The 26,872-nt window shown below is 48.2% G+C and overlaps 1 protein-coding gene across 3 annotated transcripts in view; it reads left to right on the top strand.

The window, feature by feature from the left end:
- The window catches only part of LOC146195674 (sphingomyelin phosphodiesterase 4), an 85,945-nt gene that overhangs the window by 6,239 nt on the left and 52,834 nt on the right, over positions 1-26,872 (top strand). For all 3 annotated transcript variants that reach the window (XM_084597873.1, XM_084597872.1, XM_084597874.1), the window contains exons 2-8: positions 643-729; positions 2,293-2,502; positions 3,610-3,724; positions 4,784-4,842; positions 9,111-9,313; positions 23,303-23,735; positions 26,463-26,620. In XM_084597873.1, coding sequence (XP_084453999.1) covers positions 643-729; positions 2,293-2,502; positions 3,610-3,724; positions 4,784-4,842; positions 9,111-9,313; positions 23,303-23,735; positions 26,463-26,620 — 1,265 coding nt within the window. The remainder of the gene's footprint in view (positions 1-642; positions 730-2,292; positions 2,503-3,609; positions 3,725-4,783; positions 4,843-9,110; positions 9,314-23,302; positions 23,736-26,462; positions 26,621-26,872) is intronic.

Genomic DNA, 26,872 nt, shown 5'->3' with positions numbered 1-26,872 from the left:
CGAGTAATACCGTACTTACCCAGTTCCAATGCACACCTTTTTATGGCGAAAATAGGTGCTAAATTCGCATGCGCATTAGATTCAAGTGCAAACTGAAACTGACCTATAACTGCCCATCTCCATTGCCATAATGTGGGTGCGGCATCAGAAAGTTTTATACAAATTCTGGAGTTGTGGTCCCCCATGGACGCCAGTGCAAGTGGCTGAAGCTGGCTGAGCTAGTTTTACGTAACCGGTTTATGAAGTTTTATATTATGTCCTTGGTGCAGCAGCTCACATGCGGTTGGCAACCATTGCAGCATGTTTGCTCATTATTTTCGGCGTCGCAGGAGCTATTTGCGAGCAGTGCGGCGTTGTCGTCCGATCCATAGGCTCTCTTGTCCAAGAATGAATGCCACAGCGATGGTGAAGATGCGTCGTGGCGCCGTGGGAGCAGTTTTAAGTGTAAAGTTATTTTATGTGCTTAAGAAAGCGGCAATAAGGAAGCAGCCCTTCATTTTGGTGTGCTTGAGACTTGCGTCAGTGACTGGTGAGGTCACTTGCGTCACTTATAGCTTGCGTCACTTTGGTACGTTAAACCCTGTATGCCATACCATGGCTAAAGTGCATTGAACTCTCTGATGTCCGCATGTTCTTCTGCAGGGTTGCCTAGTGACAGCGTTGGACACATACCCGTTGGACAAGAGATGCAGCGAACTGAACCACCTCTTCCATGAGCTGCCCCTCAAAGTGAGTGCAGAAAAAAAGGTTATGAGATTAATTTTCTGCTTGGCTTTTTTTCAGCATTAGTTCTAGGGCACCTTTGTGCTGACCCCTTATTCCATGAGCATTGTTTGTACTGTTTGTAGCGCTTTCAACACTTTGTGCAGCCTGCTCATGTCTGCAAGATGGTTTAGGCTACACAAACTAGTAGCCATTAGAGAGGTGCCTAATTCACAGCAAAGGCATTGCCTGACTTTATTGCTTTCTTTTTTTGCATCAAGGATGACTACTTAGTGCAGGATTCTGAGTGCGGTGTCGGTTTATTGCAGACTTCTTCCCTGCAATGCTCTAACTCTTTACTGAGCCTGTTTAAATTGCTCACATAAATTGATGGTGCGACACAACAGAGAAGGTGTAAATGTGGTTGTTATTTGACATGCTTTACTATTCCTTGCGCATAAACAAATTGAGTTCAATTTTTTTTTTTTTTTGTCAACCATATGAGGGAGTGCTTTATAAACTTCGAATGTAATCACTTAGCTAGAAAATATTGTGGTGAGCATGGCACTGAAGGTGGTGTCCTCATCGTCCACTGACTTTGCTCAGCAACGGTGCAGTTCTCGTGATGCTACAGCACTGGCACTTCTCTTTGTAAATGTGACAACACTCTACAGAACAGTGATATTCATTATTCATTAGGATGCTTTAGTTCAGGCAGTGACTGCTGCCCACCAGCTGGACCTTCAGCATATACCTGTATGCAACTTTTGTTTGTTTGTTTTTTTCATTGAGGAGGTCTTCTGCCTTCCTGGCTTCTATGAAGGTATTGGACATGCTTTAAATGATTTGTTGCCGCTAGCAGCGATTTTCTCCGAGGGGGCCTCTGGTAGATTTTGGCACTGCACTACTGAATAGCACAAGGCCTTTTGCACGAGCAATTGGTTTTTTTTTCTATGATCAAGAAGTTTATTATAGAAACTTCACTATTTTTGAATCCTCTTTCGTAACATAGTAGCACATAAAACGTATCTCCGAGGTTTTTTTATTCTCAAGGTTTGATTGACTACCATACCTAGTATTCAGTAAATTTTGTGGGTGTCGCTCAGATTTTGCCAGTCAGACTTTTCTTCTTGATTGATTTTTTTCATTAACAATAAGCTTTATTGTATGTTTTTGTCTTTGTAATCAGAGAAAAGAAGATAGTGTTACCTGCACTATGCAATAAAAGTAACGGTGAATCATAAGCTTTGTGTTAATTTGCAAATCTTGTTTATTGTGAAGAACTGAACAAGCACGTGTGTCCACTTTCATGTTTCCTATAATGTCAATTCGAAAGGGTTGAGCAGCTGGCGGAGGGGGCTCTACATCTTTTTGTTTTCATGGTTCTTTATATATTATTTCTGTCCTTGGACGTTCTAAACACAACACAGCTGCTGAACATTTAGCCTGCTTCTTTGAAGGTAGGAATGTTGCTTGTCATAACATTTGCTCTTCTACCTGGAAATTGAGTGCCACTTCTTGTTCCCAGAAAGCATCTTGCTGATGTCCCTGACATGGGCTATATTTTTTTTTTTTTTTTTTTTTTTGCAGGAGCTTCAGCACTACCTGCCCACAGTGTTGGAACATGTGTTTGGCTTTGGGGCAAACTTTGGCTGGGGCCTGCAGAGCATCCAGCATGGCCAGCCAGGTTTCGACACTATCCGCCATTTCCTCGGCCCGGAGGGCCCGCTTCTGCGGCTCGTCTATCGGCTGCTCTCGGATGCGGGCCTCAAATATGACTTCCCCGTCTCCTGCCTGCCCGTGAGTGTCGACCAATTACCTCTCCAGTTTGTGATACCCCGACAGGGAGGGTGGCACTCTGTTTAGAAAGCACCAGACGGCAGTTCTGTGTAGAACACACAGTGCCTAATCTGAGCTCTTGACAAACAATACGAAGGGGAAAAAAAAGGTTGTGGCACTTTGCCAAATCAGCTGCAGCTAGCAGAGGCGTGCAGAACAGGCAGGAAAGAAAAGATAATATCCAGGAGCAGTCTCTTTTGTCACGGACGCTTTTTTTTTTTTTCAAGTTTTATAAGTTTTATTTTGCTGAGCTACCGGACCCAAATAATTTATACTGCTGTTGCTGTGGCCGTGTTGTGGTGTACTATTCTTCAGCATACAGTCCCCTTTTTGTTGCGATACAACTTTTACTGTAGTTTGTTTTAAACCAGTAGTGAAATTTCACTAGAAATTTACCACTGGGGTGAATTATTGAAGAATGCAGTATGTTCTGTAGCTGTGAAGTTAAGAAAACTGGAATACTCTCTTGCATCGAGGATTTCGTTGCTTCGAAGCTTGTTGCATCAAGGTTTAACTGGACATGGCCCGGCAGCAAACCCTGTGGCAGAAACTTTGAAATTTGATAGGGACAGGACCTTATTTTACTGAATGGTATACATGTAATTTCCTAGGACTAATATAGCAAAATGTGATTACTGCTAGTGGATTCTCTTAAATTATGTTTGGTTTATTAGTCTTCCACAGAATGTGTGTACCACATGGAGCACTCATTCTGGTGACAAGTATTTTACTAAACTGAGTCTGCCTGTATGCTTTCCTCAAAGGGAAAAGACATGGAGTTAAAAATGGTTTTAAAATGGCCTTCCCTATGCTTACCAAGGAAACGGATTGGGTGCATCGTCAGCGTGTTTGTTCAGAGTGCATTGTCTGAATTTTCGGCAGCCTGAATTTGGACCTTGTGCGACAAGCGTTAAGCTTGCTACACACTTTATAATTGCAGCAGTGCATAGTAGTATTGTTTTACAACGACTATATATCTTTGCTGCTATTTATGTGCAGACAGAGAAACTGGCTTATTGTCTGCTTGTCGGATCACAAGTTTGTTATTTTGTTTTCTTCCTCTGCCAGCCGGACGCGCGGCGGAGCCTCAGTACGGGCCCCATGCCACCCTTCTGGGCCGCAAAGATCCCATCGTACCCTGTTGCCAGCATGGGTTCCCAAGGACCCACCGCCCTGCAGCTTAGTATCCTTCTCTTGTTTAAGAAAACTGCACAGTTGTCTCGCTTCGAAACCTGTCCAGCTTCTTTGTTGGCATCTCTTCTCATTACTGCACGTACAAGTTGTGGATGCTGCTCTCTCTTGGTAGGGACGGGGTTATGGTTTGCAGTGGACGCGGTTGTGCTTGTGGATAAAATCGGTAGTGCGCCTGCAGTACTCTCTTAACGATGTCCATCTTCGCTGTGCTACTTTGTGCAGCCATGTTCACTGTAGAAGTAACGTGCCGTGAAAACGCGCTGCTGCTTCGAAACTGTTGAAAGTTGTTGCTCCGTTGCTTACAGCATTATTTTTTAAAATACTGCTGAAAATTCGGTAAGGCTTTGGACATCAGTGCGTGATTTGAACTTCTGTAGTGTGCGCTTGTAATTTTAATGGCGACTCGCTTACGACGCTGAGGACTATGTTTTAAGTTAATGCATTCCAAGTCGTAGGCGTGTGCACATTGTATTGCTGAAAATTGCTATTTGGAGTGATCCGTTTTCATAATTGTATATAATTGTGTGCAAAAGTGGAGAGAGACTGTGATTTGGCAAAACTGTGTGCCAGTATTTTGAGCAGTCCAGCTACTGTTTTTGAGATATGCATTGGGTGTCTCCCCCCTTTTACCGTGCTTGCCTGCTCCTCTGAGCACTTCTGTCAACTTTTGTCAGGCACCTCTTTTTATCCTGAAAAACGCTAATCATTGCAGTTCGCATGGTCTCTCCACTTTTGCGCACAGCTGTACACATTTTCAAACAGCACAGTGCTTGAAACTTGAAGCAGGTAGAGAAGGGGTTGGCTCATTTTAAGTTTCTGAATGTAGTGGCCACCTAAATATGTAGTCCTCTTTCTTTTAGCTTGTTTGCAGTAGTTGAAGAGTATTGCTGCAAACGTATGGAAGAAGAAAATGCAGTTTTTTCTAGTGAAGGTCTTTCTGTCACTTTCTTGTTATGGCATTGGCAAGGGCTTTAGTTGGATTAAGGCAAATTGCCTTTCCTGCGCTGTTGACTGCTTTCCTTGACTGTGTTGTGTTTTTCCATCTAAGATGCCTTCGAGCTCTACATGTTCCATTTTGCCTACCTTGTCGTCAATCCTGCTCAGGTGGTGAGTCTGATTTCCTGTAGAAATTTGATTCTGATGATTACCTAACACCCAAAGTCACTTGTCTTTTTTGTACATGGTTCTTCATGACAGGTCTTTCTTGGCCAGAGAACAGGAAAAATAAGCATTCTAACTTGGGGATACACTCCGCGCTTAGTTTCTAGTCCGCTGTGCTGCTGCGTCTTGAAATAGTGCTCATAGACGCGTTGCTGACGATTTCACCCCATCCCGCAAACTGAACAGATGAGAACCGCACTTGGTGAGAAGATTTTTATTACGTGCACAATCCAAAACAAAAAAAAATGGAAAACTAATTTTTTTTTTGGTGAAAACTGGGATTTTAGCCCTGCGTCCCCCCTTAAGGCATAGGTGCTCACGAAGTGTCTACCGCTTAACGCATACTATGCGTCGCAGTTTTGCTGGTGCTTGCTGGGAAGCTAAATGTTTTCCTCCTTTCCGAAAAGCATTATCAACATGCTGACCGGCGGTGATGCGACATTGCGGCCGTTTCGGCCACTTTCCAACTAGTGTGGCGATGCTTATGTTAATAGGAGCACAGGAAGCGTTGGCTGCTTTTGTGTTCTTGCACCCAAACCAAAAACGTTGATGCGAACGCATCCCCGAGTAATATTGTCGCCAGCCCTATCGCAGTAACCATCACTGCCATCACACCCAAGGAGGTTGTTTACACCACCCTAGCCATGTGACTGCCTGTTGCTGTGGGTAGGCAACGCACGTTTTTTGGTGGTGTATTTTTTTTGGGGGGGGGGGGGGGGGGGGGGAGCTGGTGCTGTGCGAAGGGCAAAGCGATTGTTGCGTCATTGTGTGTGTGAACAGTCGGCACTGTGCCGAAGCCTATTCGACTGAAGGATCATGTATTGACAGTTAAGGAGAAGTTAGACATAATTTATTTTATTGGAAATGGACAGCTAAGAGTGCACTAGCACGTGCGTTGTACTTAGTTAATCATTAGCTGCGCCACTCCAAGGTGAGTAGGACATTGAGAATGGGGGCAGCGGTGATGAATTGGCAACAAAAGATTGCAGCCTTTCTGTGGCCGCTTCTCATGCATTGACTGTTGTGAGAGTGTTCGCCGGGAAGAGGGGCCCCATGGCAAAGCTTGCCCAGCCTCGCCGTGCTTGAGACGTTGTCACCGCACAACTGCCACGGCGGCTACTGAAAATTACAAATTTTTGATCAGTAATAACCAATAAGTTGCCTGTACATACAGTTGAATCCCGCTATAACGAAATTCACGGTGCACGAAAAGAAATTCGTTCTCGCGGAACTTCGTTATCGCAAAAATTTGACGTGAAACGCAGAAAGAATTGCCCAAGCAGCAGCAAAGGCGTTTAATGCCAAAAATCTGTAAGCTTGGTTTGCTTACGCTTCACGGCGAGCAACGCCGTCACGCGATTTTCGCACTCGGTCAGCAAACCCATTGCAACATCGTCGTCTCGGACAGCAACGAAATTCCTGATGACATCAAAAGCGTCCATCACCTGTACGGCGGTTGCCGCAGCCGGCGCTTCCTGTACGTCGTCGTCTTCTTCATCGGAAGAGTCCTTATCATTCCGGGCAGCTTTTATGATCTGCTCATCACTCACATCTTCGTGAACAACAACACAAGCGTCAGCGCCGATGTATTCGTCGAGCTCGAGATTAGGCGGCACGGTTCCTATTTCTCCCAGCGTTTTCCAGGCGGCCGCGATCCCCGGAGCCGGTGACGCCTCTTCGTCGTCGTCTGTAACGCCTGGTGTTAGGCCAGCAGAGTGTATGGGTCGACCTTCGGCAAATCCGGCGTGCCTGAAACAGTTCACAATTACTGAGCGCCCCAGTGTGCTCCAGGCAGCAGACATAATCTGCAGTGCCACGTACAAGTCCACCTTCGTGTCTCGGCCGGTTTCAGTGTTAAAAAGCAGCCGCTGAATTAACCTCCCGCGGTAAGCGCGCTTCAGGCTAAGAATCACGCCCTGATCGAGAGGCTGTAAGACAGACGTGCAATTGGGAGGGAAAAACCTCAGCTCCGTGTTAGTGAGCTTGACTTCGTCGGAGTGATGCGCTGAACAATTGTCCAAAAGCAAGCAAACTTTACGGCCCTGCCGCTTCATGTCGCAGTCGAATGCCATCATCCACTCGGTGAAAATAGCGCGGGTCATCCATGACTTGTTGTTCGCCTTGTACTGCACAGGTAGGCTACGAGTTCCCTTAAAACAGCGCGGCTTGGCACTTTTGCCTATGACTAACGGCGGACGCTTGTCCGAGCCATCCATGTTTGTGCAAAGCAGCACTGTGATGCGTTTTTTGCTGTGTTTGCCGCCGTGACAGCGCTGCCCCTTGAAGTCGAGCGTCCTAGCCGGCAACATCTCGTAGAATAGCCCGGTCTCGTCGGCGTTGTAAATGTCTGCAGGCGCGAAGTTGCTTAAAATTCCGGCCATGTTACTCGCCTTCCAAGCAGCTGCTCCGTCCACGTCTGCTGACATTGACTCGCCGCACAACACTTTTCCAACGATGTTATGGCGGGCCTTGAAACGGTTTAGCCAGCCAATGCTGGCTTTAAAATCATCAATGCCAAGTAGGCATGCATAGTTCAAGGCTTTCTGCTGGACGATGCTTCCGGACAGGGGGACGTTGCTGGCTCGTGCTTCCACAAACCACGCATGCACTGCTTTGTCCAACTCTTCATGGAGGGGCCGCGTCACCTTTTTGTGCTTCGAGGATGTGCCTGAAGCAAGTGCCATTCTCACGCTGTCCTTATTGCCTAGAATCGTTGACAGCGAACTTGCAGGAATTCCGAAGTCTTCAGCAATTGCCGCTTTCTTCCTTCCGCTTTCTGCTTGGGCGATTATTTGAGCTTTTTGCTCAAGGGAAAGAGTTTTGCGTTTTTTCACTTGCGTTGCCATCGTGTCCTGCGGATGAAAACTCGTCGTTGTCGAAGAGAAAGGCAGCGAGTGAACAACGCGACCACGACACAAAGCCAAAATGGCGGAACTGCAATCACGTGATTTCATGCTTAATGTGGCTTTGGATTTGACTTGGACTTCTCGCCAATAAAACTAGTTTCGGTTTCGATTTTGAACGCGAAAATTTCGTTGAAGCGGAAACGCTCTGCAAAAATGGTTCGTTGTGCAGAGAAATTTAGGCCATTAATTCTTATAGGATACTCGCGGGGAATAAAAAATTATTCGTTGTCGCGGAAATTTCGTTGTGGCGGTATTCGTTGTGGCGGGATTCAACTGTACATGTATTCATGGAAAACTTACTGTGCCTGAATTTTTCTTCTTTTGGAGTGTGAATAATTGCAAATTTGTAATAGTCAGTTAATGTGTACTACCGGACAGTGCATGCTTTTACTGCGTCTCCGCCAACTACACATTAACGAGGTTTTACTGTATATGGTGTCTGGGAGGACTGTATCCTGGCCAAATCATTTTCTCTGTGCAAATACTACTGCATTGTCATTCTAAGCCTGAGCACATAGTTGCTTCATTTTCCTCTGAGGGCCTAGGACTCATATCTAGCACTATGAATCAGGTGTATTAGCTTGCAGGAGTGCATTTACGTGAAAAAGGCAGCCACCTGTTATCTGTATAGAGGTCACAAGAACAACGTAGTCACGCTGGGGATTTATGTTAATAAAACTTTTAATGCTATTGCAGAAGTATTCATGTCTTTACAATTCTTCCATAAATTTAAGTGGGCACTCTAAGCATCACCTGAATACAATTAGGGGAGGTGTGGCTTTTTCTTTTGTTGTGCTCTGAAAGCACAGTTTAAAGGGCTGTACCATGCATTATCATTGCTGAATGTGTTTTTGTTGTTTTTGGTAGTTGATTGGACTAAAGTATGGGCTTAATCTATGACATATTTAATTTATATATGTGAAAACGGCATTTGCGTAAAGGGACTTCTTTTTAGTCAGTGAGCATAACCACGTTGTGTTCTACCCGGCACATACCTCAGTGTTGAACATTCTTTTGGTCGAGAAAGTATAATAAAAAGACAGTCTACCTTGTGCCTGCCATGTTGACTGTGGCATGAGGTACTTCATCACTCATATTTTTTTTTCCTCTCTGATGAGATGAGGCGAGGTCAAATGTTGCCATGTCTCAGCTGTCAATGCAGCATGGAATTTGGGAGTTGCTGCAGGCTTTGAAGTAACGACTATGGCCCATACCAAGCTTATCTGTGTATAAATTGGTGAACGTGGTAGTTTTGGTTCAGTGCCTGAAGCCACCGAGGTGGCGCTGTCTCTCCGTTATTGTCGCCAGGGCGGTGCTAACCAACAGCTGCCAGTGCTGATGGATGTTGGTGGCGAGGGCCAAAGGCCGACCGGCCGAACCATGGAGTGCCTGTACGTGGCTCTCCTGCAGGACTACCTGCACTACTTCGTGCCTGTCATGCACGATCATCCCCCTGACCTGCCTGGGTACCACCCGCATCAGGGGGCCTTTGCTGGCACCTCGGCTCCCAGGTGAGTGCGGCTGCTCACATTTTTCACTTGCATCTTCTTGCAAGTGTGTCTTCTTCGCTGACTGCACTATGTATTGGTCAGTTGAGGCTTGCAGTAAAAGCCCACCTAAAGGGGAGGTCGATAGATATTCAATGATCCATCACCCTCGTGCAAGAATATTTGGTCTAGCTTAACAGAAGCAGTGCATGCAGCGATTGAAAATGATTCCTAAATTTTCCTTCTCAATTCTTACATACGAGTGTGCCGCAACAAAAGCAAAGCAAATCGATTACAGGTCGGGACCATGCTCTGCCTACAAACACGTCACCAAACAGTTGGTTTGTTTACTTCTGGTTAAAACGCTTCCACCGCTCACTTCGGCTGCCCACCTACTGTGGCTTCTTGCCTACATGAATCCGAGCTGAAGCAGCGGATGAGCAAAACACAACGAATGGCTCTAGAGTCTCCGATAGAAAGCTGCGGCAGCGATAATCAGATAATTGACCATGAGCCGATTATCCAGGCGACATGCACATGGTGACCGCTTACGTTTGCTAAAACGACCCAATGACTATGGCCCGGCTACCTGCGTACCTGGCGGACATAGTCACACAAGTCCTTTGTGGGGATTGTGCGCGTATCCTGCGATGTAATCAATTGCTGATTGCAGCTCACTGTAGCCAAAACTATGCGCACCATGCAGGAGTAACTCTCGGCGCGACGCAAGCGCTCCTCGCGGTGGGAAGAACAGTTTCGTAGTGACCTGTGCGCCCGGCTGTGAAGCGGAGATGCGCGGATCTGCTGTGCGTGGGGTGCATTCGTCATTCATTCTTTCGATTCGCGGCATTCTATGGTCACAAATGAATTGCTAGGTTGCAGTCCCTGGGTTGGTGCTGTTGCACACATTTTCACTGGCCTGATAAAATATTTTTCACGTCCCCGAATAAGCTTTACGGAGCGAAGTGACGCTAAGTTTGGATCGCTGCCGTCCAACGAGCAGTGAGCTGGCAATCATGCCTGAATTTGTCGCGTCCAGATTTTTCACGAAGCATTTTTCCCGAAAGAGGACACGCTACCTGCACCTGCATTTGCATCCTTTCTCAACCTGCAAAAAAAAATGTTTAAAAAAATTGGGCAAGTCGTAGGCATCAGTGCTATCTGCATGGTGCCAATTAGCATGCCCGATAAACGGAATGCACGTCTACTGTGACTGCCGCGCCCAGTGGGCCGCGCTCGTGGATGCAGTTGATCATGGCATACTTTTTATTTAAGCTGTCCTGCGGTCTATATTTCCCTGTCTACGATGGCTTGCATAAGCAGCAGTACAATGCAGAGAGTAATCAACGGGAATGCAGCGTTTTAATTGCACATTTACTGTCTTGAGCTTAGTTTTGTGAATTTGGCTTGGCAACTTTTTTTGTTTTTGCTTGCTTTGCTTTTATTATTTTCTCCTGCCTCTCAGCTCGTCCCTTTTTTTCCTTCCACGCTTATCCTTCTCCTCTTTGGTAGTTTCCTTTGTTCGTCCCCCAGCCTGACGAAAGGGCGGAGAAAGAATGTGAGAATACCAAACTCTTAAGAAAAGAAGTTAAAATAAGCTGAAATGAAACTTAATTTCATGAAGACATTTTACGCAACATAGGAAACACTGGAAGTTGCCGAAAGCCTTGACAACCTACATTGGACGATTGGCCAATGTCTGACCCGCTTTAATCATTTTCCAAGTACAGTCATATCTCGATATAACGAATCCCGCGGGACCGCGAAAAATTATTCGTTATTTTGAAATATCGTTGTAATGAAAAATCTGCGATTATAAGCCAGTGGTCAAACCTAGATATGAAAATGACGTACCTTGGCAGTAGGCACGTGTGTAGACAAGCAAAACCTCAAGTGAAAAGGTTGCACTAACTCCAAAGCTCATTTATTTGAAGAAATCCATTATTTTCTTCTGCCGCGTGCAGCAAACACGACCGCGCACTACATTACACCACTACAGCACATACACCTTCCACTTTCCGGAACACCTCATCGCGTGCGTGATTGCACCGAGCGATGAAAGTACGGACTTTGTCCATGTGCAAAAAAAAAAAAACATCGGAGTTTTTTATGACCCCATATTCAATGCTCCCTGAGCTTTGAAAATCTTGTCTCGGTCTTTCATAATGATCGTGGCAGTCGATGGGGCAATGCTAGCTGTCTGTAGAGGCCGAATCGCTTTTTCCCTGCGTTGATTTTTTGCAGTGAAAGCAGCTGCGTTCATATCTTCTTGGCACTTCGCTGGCTAATATCATCGTCAATCTCGCACTAACTTCGCAATAAGATAATCAGCGGCAAAAAAAAAATACCGTCCCGCACGCGCGAACGCACGAACCGAGTTGCGTACGGCACACAACACAGGAAGAAAAAAAACGCAGGCAGCTAGGCCTGCTGGCTATTGCGTAATAAACCATAGCTCCATGGTGGCGCTAGGAGCTGGTCCTAGATGTCCTGATGATGATAGCTACAGCCCCCGAACCATACACACAGAAACGGCGGTTTCTGTTTAGTTTCACGCGAGAGTTGCAAGCTGCGGTGCTGTTAATTTTAGCCAAATTCGTAATACTGATGTTCCAAAATTATAGAACAAGAAATAAAATACGTTCGTTATTCTGAAATATACGCTATTTTGAAATTCGTAATTCTGAAATAGTTTTACATTGAAAACATGGCAAATCTGCCGGGGATTCTTAAAAAATTCGTTAATTTGAAAAGTTCGTTAATGTGGTGTTCGTAGTAACGAGATTTCACTGTATTTGCTAAAACTTTCAGCTACGTAGATGAGCACCTTGTCTTCCTAGAATGTAATGCAAACCAGACGAAAATATCTAAAAAAAAAAAAAATTCTATCTGATGTCGAAGTACTAGCTGTCTGCTTCGCCCTCCTCTGTAGATGTGATTCATAAAGCCCCTGTCTGCCATTCCATACGCTTTATTCATTTAGTTGTGTTAATGACATTTCGATGTCTACTGAGTTGTTGAACCTCGAATGATGAGCTGTTTGTCATACCATACTGCTCAATGGAGACTATAGTAAAAAAAATATGTAAAAAAAAAATAAACATATTTTTTTTTAACTTATTTGTGGACACTCTGAGCAGGTCTTGCATTCATTACACGTCATCCTGCTCCAAGCAAGTGGTCGAGCGGCTGGTTAAATAAGGATCGTTAAAAAACGAAAGGAAACTAGCATTCAAGTCGGGATTTGAGGCAGGTCATTCTTCCAACGAAAGAGAAAATTAGACTTGCAACAATTCTGACAAGTGACAGAGAGGAAGACATGCATGTGTATTAGAAATTGTAGATTGCTTGTGCAGTGCTGTAAGGGAGTTTCCATTCTCATAGCTGTGTCGCTGTATCAGCGACCGCGTGCCATCTGCCATCCTCTCCTTTATCGTCCAGAAAAGTGGCAACTGCCTCACCAGAATACAGCTAAAGCTCTTCAAGGGTTGTCTGTTCAATATTAGTGCCTACAAAATGTTCAGGCCCCGATAGTCACATTCTCGAGTTTCCAGGCTTGTTGCTTTTTTGTTTTGGAGGGGGGGGGGGGGGGGGGGGGGGGGCTTTTTTTCTCTTCGACTCCAGTTTCATTCATTCCTATTCTTCTCCCATACTCGTTCCATCCTTTTTGGCCACTCAATTCCCTGCAGCTTTCTTCTTTTTTTTCTCAGCCACCCCAGCTTGGGGTGTTCTAGTTTGGCCTTAGTGAAGCTGTGCCACACATGGGGGAGGAGGGGTGTTCGCCACAAATGTTTTTTGTATTTTTCTACATTTTTACCGCATTTTTTATGCCCCCCACCCACCCACCTCTGCCACGAGTGCTGCTCCCTGGGTTTCTCAGTCACTGTTTTCATTTGCTAAAACTTGTTAATGTTGCCACAGACGGTGCGCCGATGGTTGGCTTACGTTAATTTCGGTCGCCGTAGCCGAGACCATGGCGCGGCGCAGCAGTGGAGCACTGCTTGGTTTGATACGTAGTACAGTCGAACCCCGCAATAACGAAACCGCCGGGGAAGGAAAACCTTTTCGTTGTCGCGAGAATTTCGCTGTCGCGAAAATGGACAAATAAGCACACCCATTACCTTCCAGAACCAAGATTTAATTAAAAAAGTCGCTTATTTTGCTCTGCTTGACATTGCTGTGCAGGAGCTTGACGACTCTGGCTTCGCAGCTTGATAAGCTATGCATAGCTTTGTCGTCGTCGTCGTGGTCGCCGAGAAAAGTCCGGATCACATCGAATGCATCAAGCACATCACGCGAGCTTACTTGCTTACCTTGTGCTTGGTTTTCGCTATCTTCGTCGTCACTCGCCTCATTTCCTTTGCGCACACTGTTGATAGTAGCGTCGTCGCTGAATTCCTCGTGCACGATCAAGTCGGCGTCCGCACACAAAAAGTCCTCCAGTTCAACAGCCTCTGGCACCATTGTATCTACACTGCGAAGCGCGTTCCATGCTTGGGTTAGTGGCTGCAGATCGTCACCGCTTGCAGCTTCCGGTTCTGCCAAGGCGTGCTGACCAGCTGCGAAACCGGCGTGCCTGAAGCAGTTCTGGACAAGCGTGGCCGAAGTAGCAATCCACGCGCCGGCAAGCATCTCCAGCGCCATGAAGAGGTCAATTTCCGTCGGTCGCTTCATTTCGATGTTTAGCAACATCCGCTGTATGAGCCTTCTTCGGTACGCAGACTTCACACTTTTGATAACCCCCTGATCAAGAGGCTGGATAACGGATGTGCAGTTCGCGGGGAAAAAAATCAAGCGGATGCTCGTCAGGGCAACGTCTTCAATGTGGTGCGCACTGTAGTTGTCCAAAAAAAGGCAGACAGATCTGCCCTGCTTTCGCATGTCCGTATCAAAGGCTTCCAGCAAGCTTGTGAATATTGCGCGCGTCATCCACGCTTTTTGGTTTGCAGTGTACTGGACCGGAAGCTTTCGGTTACGTTTAAAACACCGTGGAGTCTTGCTCCGGCCGATCACGAGGAGGGGACGCTTGTCAGATCCATCCATGTTTGAGCATAAAAGAATGGTGACCCGCTCTTTGCTCAGCTTGCCGCCATGGCATTTTTTTCCTTTCAGGTCTAGCGTTTTTGAAGGCAACATTTCATAGAAGAAGCCCGTTTCGTCCGCATTATAAATTTCGGAGGGCTCGTACTCTTCCATTATGCCTTCGTAACTTTTCTCCATCCAGGAAGATGCTGCTTCAGCGTCTACGCTCGCACACTCCCCCGACAACACTTTGGCGACGATGCAGTGCCGCGCTTTAAATCGACTTAGCCATCCGGCACTCGCCTTAAAGTTGTCGTGCCCCAGAATGCACGCGTAGTCAATCGCCTTTTGCTGCAGGAGGCTTCCGGACAAAGGCACCTTGTTCGCTCTCTTGTCCAGGAACCACTGAAATACGGCTTTGTCCACGTCTTCGTAGACCGGCGCTGCCAAAGTCTTGTTCTGAGCGCGCGCGCCGTTCTGGAGTGCCGCCATGATGCCATTCCTTGATTTCAGAAACGTAGAAAGCGAGCTGCACGGGATACCGAACTCCTCCGCAATATCAGTCTTCTTCCTGCCTTTTTCAGCTTCGGCAATAATTTCAGCCTTTTCCTGCAGCGTCAAAAACTTGCGCTTCTTTACAGGAGGCGGCATGTTTCCGACAGTAAAAAAAAAACAACAAAAAACACTGTACACAGTCAAGTCACGAGCGGCACAAGGCGGATGGTGAGATGCGTGGTCGCGTGGTCGGCGCACTAGCAAAAAGAAAAAAAAAGGAGGTTCCTTGCTCTTCCCCGGTTGGGCGGCGGTGTCGTCACGTGGCGTGAAACGTCACATACATGTGTAGTGGCCAACAGACAGGCTAGCAAAAAGCCGCTTTCAGCGGGCAAAAAAAAAAAAAAATGCTTTGCTATCATCATCATTACCGAACCAACCGAAAGTAAACAAAAATGGCTGCGCTGGTCTTGTTGGCAGGTGAAATGAACGGGCTCGACTTGTCGGATGAGTGTGCTGCTGCAGTTTCGCCCATTCTATGTTCCCGACTGGCTGATGTGCCGAAAAAATGTTGCAGATCACTACCTCAAACTTTCGTTAATGCGGGACTGCTTTTTAAAAACCCTTCGCTGTTGAGAGGGGACAAATGCATTGAACCCTATGGGAGTTCGCCGGGGGCGCCAGAATTTTTCGTTGTCGCGAGAATTTCGTTCTTGAGGGCTTTCGTTATAGAGGGGTTCAACTGTACAGTCGAACCCGGTTATATCGAACCCAGATATATCGAATTTTGGTTATATCGAACTCGCGGAATATCCCCTTGAAAATCCCATGTAGAAGTATAGGAAAGCCGTGTCATATATCGAACTTAATTTCGTCAGTCATTCGATATATCGAACTCTGCACCACGCACTGGAAAATGTGCCTTCCCCAAAGACGATCGCATCACCCTTGGCCGTTTGCCGCGTGACATTTTCAAGCCACGCGCGGAAGGAATGAGAGGGGACAGTTCGGCGACGGCTGGTCTGGGCAGCGCCGCGCCCATTCCCCAAAGGCGCGCATCTGCAATTATCGTTTCCCGCGCTTCAACACATGACGTTTGCAAGCCATGTGCGTGGGTGTGCCCATCCTTTTGACGAGCTATCTCTCTCCTTCAGCACGCGCTACGCATGCGCCAAGCCATCAGCCCGTTTTCAGGCAGGCATCAGATGTTTTCTGCAGCGTTTGTTGCGAACCCTCTGCGCACGGCGGCTGACGTGGCTATGGCGCCTGCGGACGTTAAAAAGCAACAGCTCTCTCTATTTTTTTTTTTTTTTTTTTTGCGAGTCATCCTTTCTTATCGTTGTGCTGTTCGGACGTTAAAAGCGGCAGGTTTTTTTTTTTTTCGGGAGTCGTTTATTCTTGCATGTATTATGGGGGTGTTACTCCCGCAAGAATGCGCCACGAGGGGACTAGACGCTACAGTTGCCTTCTAGCCCCGACGTGCCAGCCCTAGCAGACAGAGCTGTGACCCCCAACCCGCGGTGCGAGAAATCGCCACTGCGGCGGGTTCGGGCCAGAGGGGACAAACACCGAGTTGCGTACTCGAACAAGAGTTTATTGCACTGCTCGAGTACACGGCAAAGGAACAGCAATTAAGAACAACCACCGTGTAGCGAGCGAAAGCCGCGTACGGGGGTGAAATAACAACCACCTAATAGGGAAGCGCGTCAAGTAGGTGAGAGGAAGTGTCTGCTCACCTGACACAGCTTCTCGCTCACATCCCGTTGCGGTGCCTACGGTCAGTGTGCGATTCTCGGTGACGGCGGTGTCTCCTCGGCGGAAATCATGAACCGCGCGCTGCGCGCCCATTCGCCGAAGAACCCGAGCGAGTTGCTGCAGTCGCGCTCCTCGACACGGAACGGGAGAGGAGGTCTCCCGGTTACGCCGGCAGGAAAGAGGGAAGCCCGCGGCAGCGTCGCCGCAGTCCCGGGAGGCGGCGGGGGGTGGCCAGCGTGCCCTCTCCTCCGCCAACCTCTCTGCCAGTGCGCGTAATCACGCGTGTTAATTACGCGCGGGCGTTATAATGGAGGAAGGGGATTGTGAATCCCCACATCCCCCCCTCCTTAAAACCGCCGTACGGCTAAAAGTAGTCACGTTCACCGAGGGATATATCGAGGGGGCCGGCTAAACGCCGTTTAACTTTTAAACCAAAAGAAAACCATTTAAACCCAAAGAAAAGTGCCAATATACAAAAAGTTGCAGACAGCTCACAGCCACGGGTGTCGGAGGGGGAGGCAAGGCCGACGACCACAGGAGACGACCTTGGAGCTGGGGGCACACGTGCGGCGGCCGCAGGTCCCGCTTCTTCACCGTCACTCGGCCAGGCTTGGAAGTGTCGATGACTGCAGGCCTGCTACTGCATTCATCGTCGGTCAGCCAGGGCAGCCTGCCGGGGAACGGTTAGGAACTGCGTCTTCGCGTTGCGTAGCATGCTGCAGGCCCCCTTCAGCGGGTCGTCCGCTCGCTCCCGGTCGGCCTCTTTTCCCTCCGTCGTTGACGCCGCCGATGGCGAGGGCAGCGGGGCGCCAAGCTGCTCCCGCTGGTGAAGCCACGGCAGCGAGCACCGAACGGCGCCGAGGCGGGCTCTTTGCTGCAGCTTTCGTCGTGCTGGACGCAGGGGCCTGTTCCACGAACTCCGGCTGGCTCGCTCCGTAGCCGACCGGAAACCGTTTGTCTTGGCCCGGTTGACGGTGACAGCAGGCTCTGGCTGCGGGAACGCCACTCCTTGGACGGCCTGCTCCTCGATGCTGCAACGGTCGTCGTGGCCTCCGCCGGCTCCCCTCCTTGCTGGCTGCAATGCTGTCCTTTCCCTAGTTACATTTTTTTTTCTTTTTCAAATCTACCCCCGCTCGATCTTTTCCAAGAGAAAGCGCGTGCTTGCTCTGGAAGCAAAATGCGCTGAATATTAACAGAGCGTCCCATCTATATTCAGCACAAGAAATTACTCCCTGCGCATTGGTCAGAGTACGTCTGCTGTGGGCGCAAGTCGTAACGAGGCGCGATGCTCGAAATCCCAAGCCTTGCCTCTCGCTGCAGCTGCCTACTGGTGGGGGAGTGCGTCCTCCTCGGGCCACGCAGCGGGGCTCGGATTGCGGTGCGCTTTGTGTAAAGTCTAGCGCCGCCATCTTTGCTTGCAGCTCTGCGTCGGCGTGTGCCCAACGCAGCAACCGTGGCGTTGTTGCGAACTTATAGAGCAAGTTCTACCCATTCGACAACGTCACCATGCACATCACTAGGCAGCGAAATGACACAACCTGAAGAAAAGTCTTGGGGCCGTTCGCATGCTCAGCGATGCACATGTGCGATATAGCTCGTCTCAGCGTGACCAACCTCGAAGGACTCAGTGTATCCTTCGCGTGGGGAAAGGATTGCGCAAGGTGCTGTAGTACTGACGGCAGGGATCCAACGCGCTCACAGCAATACAAGCTGTGTAGCGCCCGCACAGGCAGCAATACCAGCGTGCCCTTTGTGCGCCGCGGCCGCGCCGCTCGGCTCCCGGAGCCCGTCGAACACTGGTCGACAAAATAAAAGAAAAAAACAGGATCCTACCGCGTTCCTAAAGCTCCCTTAAGGCTGACTAGGCTCCCCACTGCTCTGATGGAATTAAAACGGTCAGCACTTAAACTCAGAGAAGTCGGGTAGGCCGGCCCTTCTCTGAGGCTGCGAGCCATCGCGACGAACTGGCTAACGGGCGCGGCAGAAAGGATAGTAATAACACTTCTCATGCCTTCAACGTGCGCGTGCAAAAGTACATACGCTACAACGTTTCCAGTTCTCCCGTAGAGCATGGTAAGTCAAAACACTACGAGAGAATGCCCATCACACCAGCGTCCGCGCGTCACCCTGCTACAGAGCGGTGGAGTCGTGTGTGACATCCTGCTCTCGCAGAAAATTACAAGATCACAGTGGCTAGCGTCAGCTCCTGATCTCTCGCAATAAGAACAGTTAAGGTGGTTTTGCTTGCTTGCCGTTGTGCAATCACCACTGCAGTATTAGAGGAGACTGAAAGGATAGTCCTGCTCACTGCCATGGCTAGTCTATGTGTCGGCGTCGCACACACACAGACACTCGATTTGTCACACCTCTGGCCCCACGTTGGGCGCCAAAATATGGGGGTGTTCATTCTCGTATTAATGCGCCACTGGGGGGCTAGACGCTACAGTTGCCTTCTAGCCCCGACGTGCCAGCCCTAGCAGACAGAGCTGTGACCCCCAACCCGCGGTGCGAGAAATCGCCACTGCGGCGGGTTCGGGCCAGAGGGGACAAACACCGAGTTGCGTACTCGAACAAGAGTTTATTGCACTGCTCGAGTACACGGCAAAGGAACAGCAATTAAGAACAACCACCGTGTAGCGAGCGAAAGCCGCGTACGGGGGTGAAATAACAACCACCTAATAGGGAAGCGCGTCAAGTAGGTGAGAGGAAGTGTCTGCTCACCTGACACAGCTTCTCGCTCACATCCCGTTGCGGTGCCTACGGTCAGTGTGCGATTCTCGGTGACGGCGGTGTCTCCTCGGCGGAAATCATGAACCGCGCGCTGCGCGCCCACTCGCCGAAGAACCCGAGCGAGTTGCTGCAGTCGCGCTCCTCGACACGGAACGGGAGAGGAGGTCTCCCGGTTACGCCGGCAGGAAAGAGGGAAGCCCGCGGCAGCGTCGCCGCAGTCCCGGGAGGCGGCGGGGGGTGGCCAGCGTGCCCTCTCCTCCGCCAACCTCTCTGCCAGTGCGCGTAATCACGCGTGTTAATTACGCGCGGGCGTTATAATGGAGGAAGGGGATTGTGAATCCCCACAGTATGAATCAACGAAAGCAGGCGTCAGCTGCTGCGATCATGAGGCGTGATAAATCGAACCAGGCTTATGCAATCAAGCCATCACGAGCACTCTGCCAAGTTTGCTCCCCGCCACCGCAGGAGCTATCAAAAGATAAATGCGCCCCGACGTTATCGCTGCGCAGCATCTTGGCACGCTGCCAAGAAATGAGCTGTGGATGAGACGACCGAAACGGAGTGGCGCGCGCCATGGACATGCAAGCGAAAACGCTCGTGATTTCTGCCGCGGCGACGCGGAAACCTTGTTTTGAGCTGCCGCGGTGTCTCGAGCAGCGAGAGGGACGCAGTTCCAACAAGTTTGAAATTTTTCGCTCTATCACTGCCGCTCGTCGCTGAGATCGCTGAATCGCTTGCATGTGAGCGAGCTGGCCTTAAAGCTTTTTTTTTTTTTTTTTTCAAATTCTCGGGTGCAAAAGTGGAGAGTGGGTTCATTATGCGAGTGGGTTCATTATGCGACAAATACGATATCGTTTTTTCGCATCGTAAGGGCCGTCACAAGCCGATTTTTGTATATCGAATTATCGATATATCGAACTATTTCGCGATCCCCTTCGAGTTCGATATATCCGGGTTCGACTGTACACGTTCGTATCAGAAAAGACAAATGTGCTGTTGCACAAGTATAACAGGCAGTCCTTATCATAAAGATTGCCTGCCATATGCGCTCAACAGTAGCATATGCATTAAGTGCGGAACTTTCGGCAACAGCGCCTCCAGTGGGCGCACTGGGAGCTGCAGCTGCTATTTTGCACGCCGTGCTCGTTGCTAAGCCTAGCCGGATTCAGCAGATGGCACTTTGGGATGAGTCAGTGGCCTCAGTGTTGTAACAAGGCTCGTTTTTCGTCATCGCATTACGGGGAATTCCATCTCATAAGCTCCCAATCGCAAAGTCCCGATGGAAGCGCATAGAGCACCTTCGCTTCTGACTGTAGCCCGGCCTACCCCTTCGTCCCCACCTCCCTTCACGATCGGCGTGCAGTCTGCCCTAGTGCCTTAATTCATCAGTCGAAAGTGTTGCCACAAACCCTCCTCAGACATGTAAAAGGTGTTATCTCTTTTTCTTTGTTTTTTTCTTCTTCTTTCTGCGAAAAGAAAAGATACCATAGCTGGACTCAAGCAGTGGTGGCACGAGCTGCCGCTTGAGAACAGCCATGAGGAAATATACGATGCTGCATGTTTACAAACGACGAGTGCCAGGCTGGTTTCCTCTTGATGCGAACCGACTCTCCGAGGTTTCTACGCCGGCTGGAAAAACTTCCTTTCGGAAGGAAGTTTTCAGTCATGCCGGACACGAGGACAGGCGACCAATTAGGAGCGGCGAAGGAACCGGTTCCCGAACGGAACTGTTGCTGGATCTGGCCCTAGTTCTGTGCTGTTCTAGACTAATTTTGTCTTGCACATTCTGATATAAACACGAACAGTGTATTTTTTTTTCTTAACTAATCAGATAATCAATTCAATGTTCGAAGCCATTTTATTTGCTTGTTGATATTTGATTCGTGTTCAAAAATTTGAGTGTTCGCGTACCCTAGAAAGAAATGTATGAATTAACCGAATGTTCAGCTGTTAGCTGCAGTACAAAAAAAAATATGTAACAAAGTATGCCCCATCAGCATACAATTTAGCCTCTCTACTACAAATGCCATTACAATGAAATGCCCTGAACACACAAGATATTGTTTTCTAGTCAGGATGCCACAAAGCATTGCAATTGTTTTCTGTTTTCCTCTCTGCATTGATGTTTAAGACATTACCATACATGGATTGCCACATGGTATTTGCCTTCTACTGCTAAGAAAACGTGCATCAGCTTTTTCTTTTATGCTGTTTCGGTTTCAACAGCTCTATGGCACTAAAGCTCCTTATAGGTTATTTAGGCATGAAGCAACTTAATGTAGTTTCTGCATCCTCATTTGTTGTCATTCCTACTCCTGGGACAGACTGGTTTTATTGCTGTGATCAATTCAACTGATGGAACAGTGATTGTGGTGCTGTCTTTTTTTCTTGCTTTGCCTGACCTGCATTCATCTTTGACGTCGTAGTCATCATTGTTCGATTGCTGAAACTGGAAAAAGAGAAATTTGTTTGTAACTTATTCAGTGGTTATAAGCGAATGCCATGTGGTGATCTGCATACCGTATTTACTCGCATAAGGCTCTCACTTTTTTTTGCGGAAAATTGATGCTAAGTTGGGGGGTGCGATAATTATGCGGGGAAAATTTTCGACAAATGTTTTGGAGCGCTAAAAGCAAATCTAAATAGGTGTGAATCGGGATTCTTAGGTCAGCTATTGTAGATATAACCAAAACACTACTTTCAAGCAGAACTTACCCTTGTTATAAAAGTACAGGGTCGCCAAAAGCACAAATTGCTAAAGCACTTTATCTACCGCACGCAGCCTCATCATCACTTCCTGCGTTTTGTGGTATAATGCTCACTGCAGACTGTACAGTTCTACTTTTGATCAGAGACTTGATCAGAGTCCGTGTCAACACTGCAATCGCTATCTCCAGTAGTGTACTACGCAGAACTTGTTGGCGCCGAACTGCGTGCTGGCAGTGTGGTTGCCATGCTGTAGCCCGTACTCGAAAGCTTTCAGCTTAAAAGCAGCTGTATAACTTGCGTACCACCCCACCCCGATGCGGCACCAAGAACACAGTAGACAGTTGAACAAAGCAAGCAACACGGACGGAACGAAGGAACAATGACAACGAGACGCAGAGTCATTTTGCAAAATGGCGACAACTACGAGCATCATGGAGTTAAGAAAAAAAAAAAAAAAAGACGAGCATAACCGATGATGATGATCTACCCGAGCACGCTATCGCCGCCTGGTAGCGCGTGCACATGAGGCCAGCTAGGTTCAGTAGTGTTCCAAAGATGGCGCTTGTTACTACTAGCAGATGACTCTTGCAGGGGTAATATTGGTGGTGCGATGATTGTGCGAGGAAAAAAATTCAAATTTTTGACGTCCAATGTTGGGGGTGCGAGCATTATGCGAGTAAATACGGTATACAGTATACGGTATATACGGTAACCAACACCTTATAAATATTTGCAAAGGAACAAAACATGCGGCCAAAAATTACGCGTGTACTATACTCTTTAAATTTCGGAGGAGTATTAGTGTTGATTTCGAGGGTGCATTCCTTAACGTGTGGCAGGACCTATCCTGTGGCGAAGTAAATTATTTATTTTTCAAATTTTCATTGCTAAAATGTGAGATGGGTCTCTAATGGGCTCACACCTCACAGCTCACACCTGCAAGATCAGCAACGGCTGATAGAGCGGGCGCGCAGGATAGCAGCAGCTGCCAGCATCCTGGACTGAGGAGGCCGCCTGAAATGGACACGACCACCTAATCACCAGTGCCTAGTTATTGGGTTTAAATAAATGTTTTTTCCTCCTCCTCTAATGGGAGCGTGCAAATTACATGAATAAATGCGTAGTATTCACACCACTGCAGTCTCATTTTAGTGGAGGAAGAGTGCAAAAATATGCGCTGAGATTTCTGTATGAGTTTGCACTCGGTTCAAAGTACCCCCGGAGGGTTGTGGCGACTTGCGTCCCACGGTGCTGCCGGAGCCGCGGCAGGCGGCAGATCCATTAATTAGCCGCTTTTAAATGCAGCTCGCTATACCGAGATCCGGGCTCCATGCTTTGGAATGGGCCGCTGTCATTCTCCAATGGCCCCGGCTACTACGGCAGCACTGGCAGCGTCCCACGCCCTCAGCTCTCCAGCAACGAGGTGTCCCTCTTTCGCAAAGAAATTCTGGAAGACCTGCTGGTGAACTCTCGGTCCGGTAGTGCCCTGATGAGCTCATCATCACCCGTCGGCAGCAACTTTGCTTCAGCTGGCGGACTAAATGGTGGCAGCCCGCACTTTCGTGTCTCGGAGGCCTTCCTGGAGATCCTGCTCCAGTTCTGGCTGGGCCGGCAGCAGGCGGCCCCAGCCGGGCTAGGCATGGCTCCATCGACTCCGCCATCCACAGCGTACGGGATGAGTCCAAGCACCACAAACGGGTCCACGTCGTTTCACCACTCGTTCAGTAACATGGCTGAGGTGAGGCTGCATGTCTAGCCGCAAGGCTTTGCACGAACTTTTGGCGGAAACTTCTAAGGTTGGGTTGGGGTTCCAGATGGCTGCAGGATGTTATCGAGCAGGTGTGCGACCAAGGTGAACTGTCCGTCCGCTGATTTTGTCGACTGTATGTTCTTCGAACATTTATTTGGCCACAGTGTCACCACATGTGCACATAATTGTTGTGCCGGTTATGGTTATTGTCGTGATCGAATGGGCCATGAATTGCTGGAGCTGGCATTTTCTGGCAAGCCGCAAAGGCCAGGCATGGGAAATGACCCCGGGAAAATCCTTTTAGGTTTATCACCTGTGCATTCCTTTTTTTTTTTTTTTTTTTTTTTTTTTTTGTGAGCTCTCGTTTTTTCTAGCTTCATTTTTTTATTTTTACATTCATAAGTAAGCATTTTGCTTTTGGGAAATGTGGGTACTGCTGACAGCTGTGACCTGGTGAGGGACATGAGGGCAGTAACGTTAAATGAACTGTTAGTGGGTGAAGTCATCTTATCATGTTCCCAGTGCACATAATATACAGTGGACTTCTCTTGATGGAACTCGAGGAGGATTCAAAACGTGTTTTATGGCGTGGGCCAAAACATGTATAGCTTACAATAAGCCTATGCTACAGGTTGTATCACTGTCTGCGCAAAGCAGCATTCGGTGGAGCAGCTGCCGGTGGTAATGAACCTTGAGGTTTTGTATGACGCCTTGATTCATTGGCAGGATAATGGCTGTGGTATTGGCAGGTAAAAAAATTAGCTGTGGTTTAGCTCTGGTTAACCCTAGTTGAATTCCGAAAGCAACGACGGAAGCTTCTTTTGCCTGCTACGTTATTTCCCTATCACGCCGTATCAGTGAAAGGGGCTACATTATTAGGGATGCTTAAGCTCATCGTTTAAGGGTACAATGCGAGAGCGTAAGCTACCAGCCCACATATAAAGTTACGCTTCAACCAAGCCGTATGGACGTGTCTGCGTGTCGTAGGGGTTACAAGAATGCAAATGGTTCTGGCAGGCTGATTCTGATATCACCCTCCCATATGAAAGGAATGACCCAAGTTTGCCCGTGGCATAGGGGTAACGTGAATTCAAATGTCATGGCAGGCTGCTTTTTTTATGAGGAGACCGTAACCACGCCTCTTCACTGCGTGGCTGCCTCTTCATGGCGTTGCTGCAGCCACCAGAGATCTCACTTTAGCTGTTGTATTGCTTTCGCAATAAAATTCAATACTGATAGACTTCACTCCTTCCACGTGGCCATGGGCAGGACAGTTATCTGTGATGAACACAACTTTTCTGCTCTGTCTAGTGAACTTTGAGTCTTCTTCGTGCAGCCAATTTTCAAGAATTGCCATAGTCATCCAGGCTCTTCCGTTTACATGGTACGTAACTGGCAGGTGTCGAGCGCCCTTGAAGCAATGCGGGCGCTTCGACTTTCCTACAACCAAGAGCTTCAATTTTTCGTTTGCTGCCATATTTGCACCCACCAGTACAGTAATGTGCTCCTTGCTCCGTTTTGCCACCCATGCAGGCTTCGCTAAAAAAGAGCCATCTCGTTGGCTTTGAAAATGTCTCGTGGTTCATAGCGCTGCAAAATCTCATGGAGGCTGCTGTTCTACTCCCTCTTTTCTGTGAATTCTATCTCACGGTCATTGTTGCCGTCGTTAACCATGGGAACTGAATGTTATTGCTTCACATAGTGCATGCATTTGCGGTTTGAGCATGACGTGCAGCTGCGTCATAGTATGTCGCGTAGTGCCATGGACATAATGGAAGCATGACTGGCTGAGATATTCTAACTGAAGGGTTATAGTGGTTACAGCTTAGCACGATCCGCTTCTGCAGGGCACCACTGCTCATGCAGTGACCGCCTTGAGTGAATTGCATGCTTCCTGGTGGCACGCGCCTGGTGTGTTGGCACCAGTCAGCATGCGTGCGCTGGCGGCCACATCCGCCGTATCGGATCATGCTATAGTGCATTTGAATGAGCAGCTTGCGGAAGCCGATCGCTGTAGTAGATTGCGGTCTCTATTATCGACATATAAACGAATCATGCGGAGCGGCAAAGTTCATGGTTTGTTAGGTGATTTTTCTCATAAAACTGATCCTTTTTTTTTTTTATGTTGCTGGATTTTTCGGACTGTTTGATTATTTTGACAGTTTCCCGGGTCCCGCCAACTCTGAAAAAATGTTTGGCTACTGTAGTGCATCAACGGCACAGTCATCCCACTGGTTCAAAGCATGCTCTATTCGTGCGCTCAAATCACTGTGTAAAGCACTTTGCGAATTGCCATCACTGATCACAAAAAGTCGAATTTGGTTACCAGTTACCGCCAGCACAATAATTTCGTACTGGGATAAATCTAAATCATTGTAATGTCTTCGCCAGTCAAGGGAAATGAAAAAGTGGGCCAGCTGGCATACAGCTTGTAGCAGTGGCTACGGGTTGCTTGTGCAGATGCGGTCAAAAGTAAATGAATGGCGAACTCAGTTCGAAAAATTTTATTTCTTTGAATCCAAACCGTAAGGGCCTAGATTTGTTGCTTTAGTGTGTAATTTGCACCGGCACAATTAGGCTTCATATTTCTACCCAGAAATGCACGAAATGAGGGCAATGAAAGAAATTTTCACCAGAGCTTCCTTCTATGCTAACAAGATCGGAACATAGCATGTTAATTTAGCGAGCCTTGCTGAATTTGTGCTTGCCCTTCAGGAGTCGTACATGCGGAGTGACTTCCACATGCTGATAGTGCGAGTGGCGGTGAAGTACCTGCACCAGTTCCGCTACTCTTCGATGCGGGACGCCAGCAGCAGCAACGGGGGAGCCCAGTACCGGTATGATCCCCAGACTCCGCTGGATGACATCAAGAGGTGAGCCTCCCTCCTTCAAGTACCTACGTCTCTGTCTTTTTAGGGACCTCCCCAGGACTCTCGGGAAGCCGTGGAATGGCAGGGCAGTCGTAATATGAAAGGTGTTGGGTGAGGCAGGAATATGAAGCAGATGGTATCCACATGGCTGCCTCTCCGCATGCCTGATGGAGTAGTCTGCATCGAAACCTTCTCATGGCGTACTTTGCGGGACGCCATACCAAAAAAGGGTGGGGTGTTCGGCTGTGGTTGGCC

The sequence above is a fragment of the Amblyomma maculatum genome, chromosome 3 (genome assembly GCF_055883805.1).
Source record: "Amblyomma maculatum isolate TAMU_Amacu chromosome 3, ASM5588380v1, whole genome shotgun sequence".
NCBI classification, from domain to species: domain Eukaryota; kingdom Metazoa; phylum Arthropoda; class Arachnida; order Ixodida; family Ixodidae; genus Amblyomma; species Amblyomma maculatum.
This window is presented reverse-complemented; position numbering and strand designations above follow the sequence as displayed.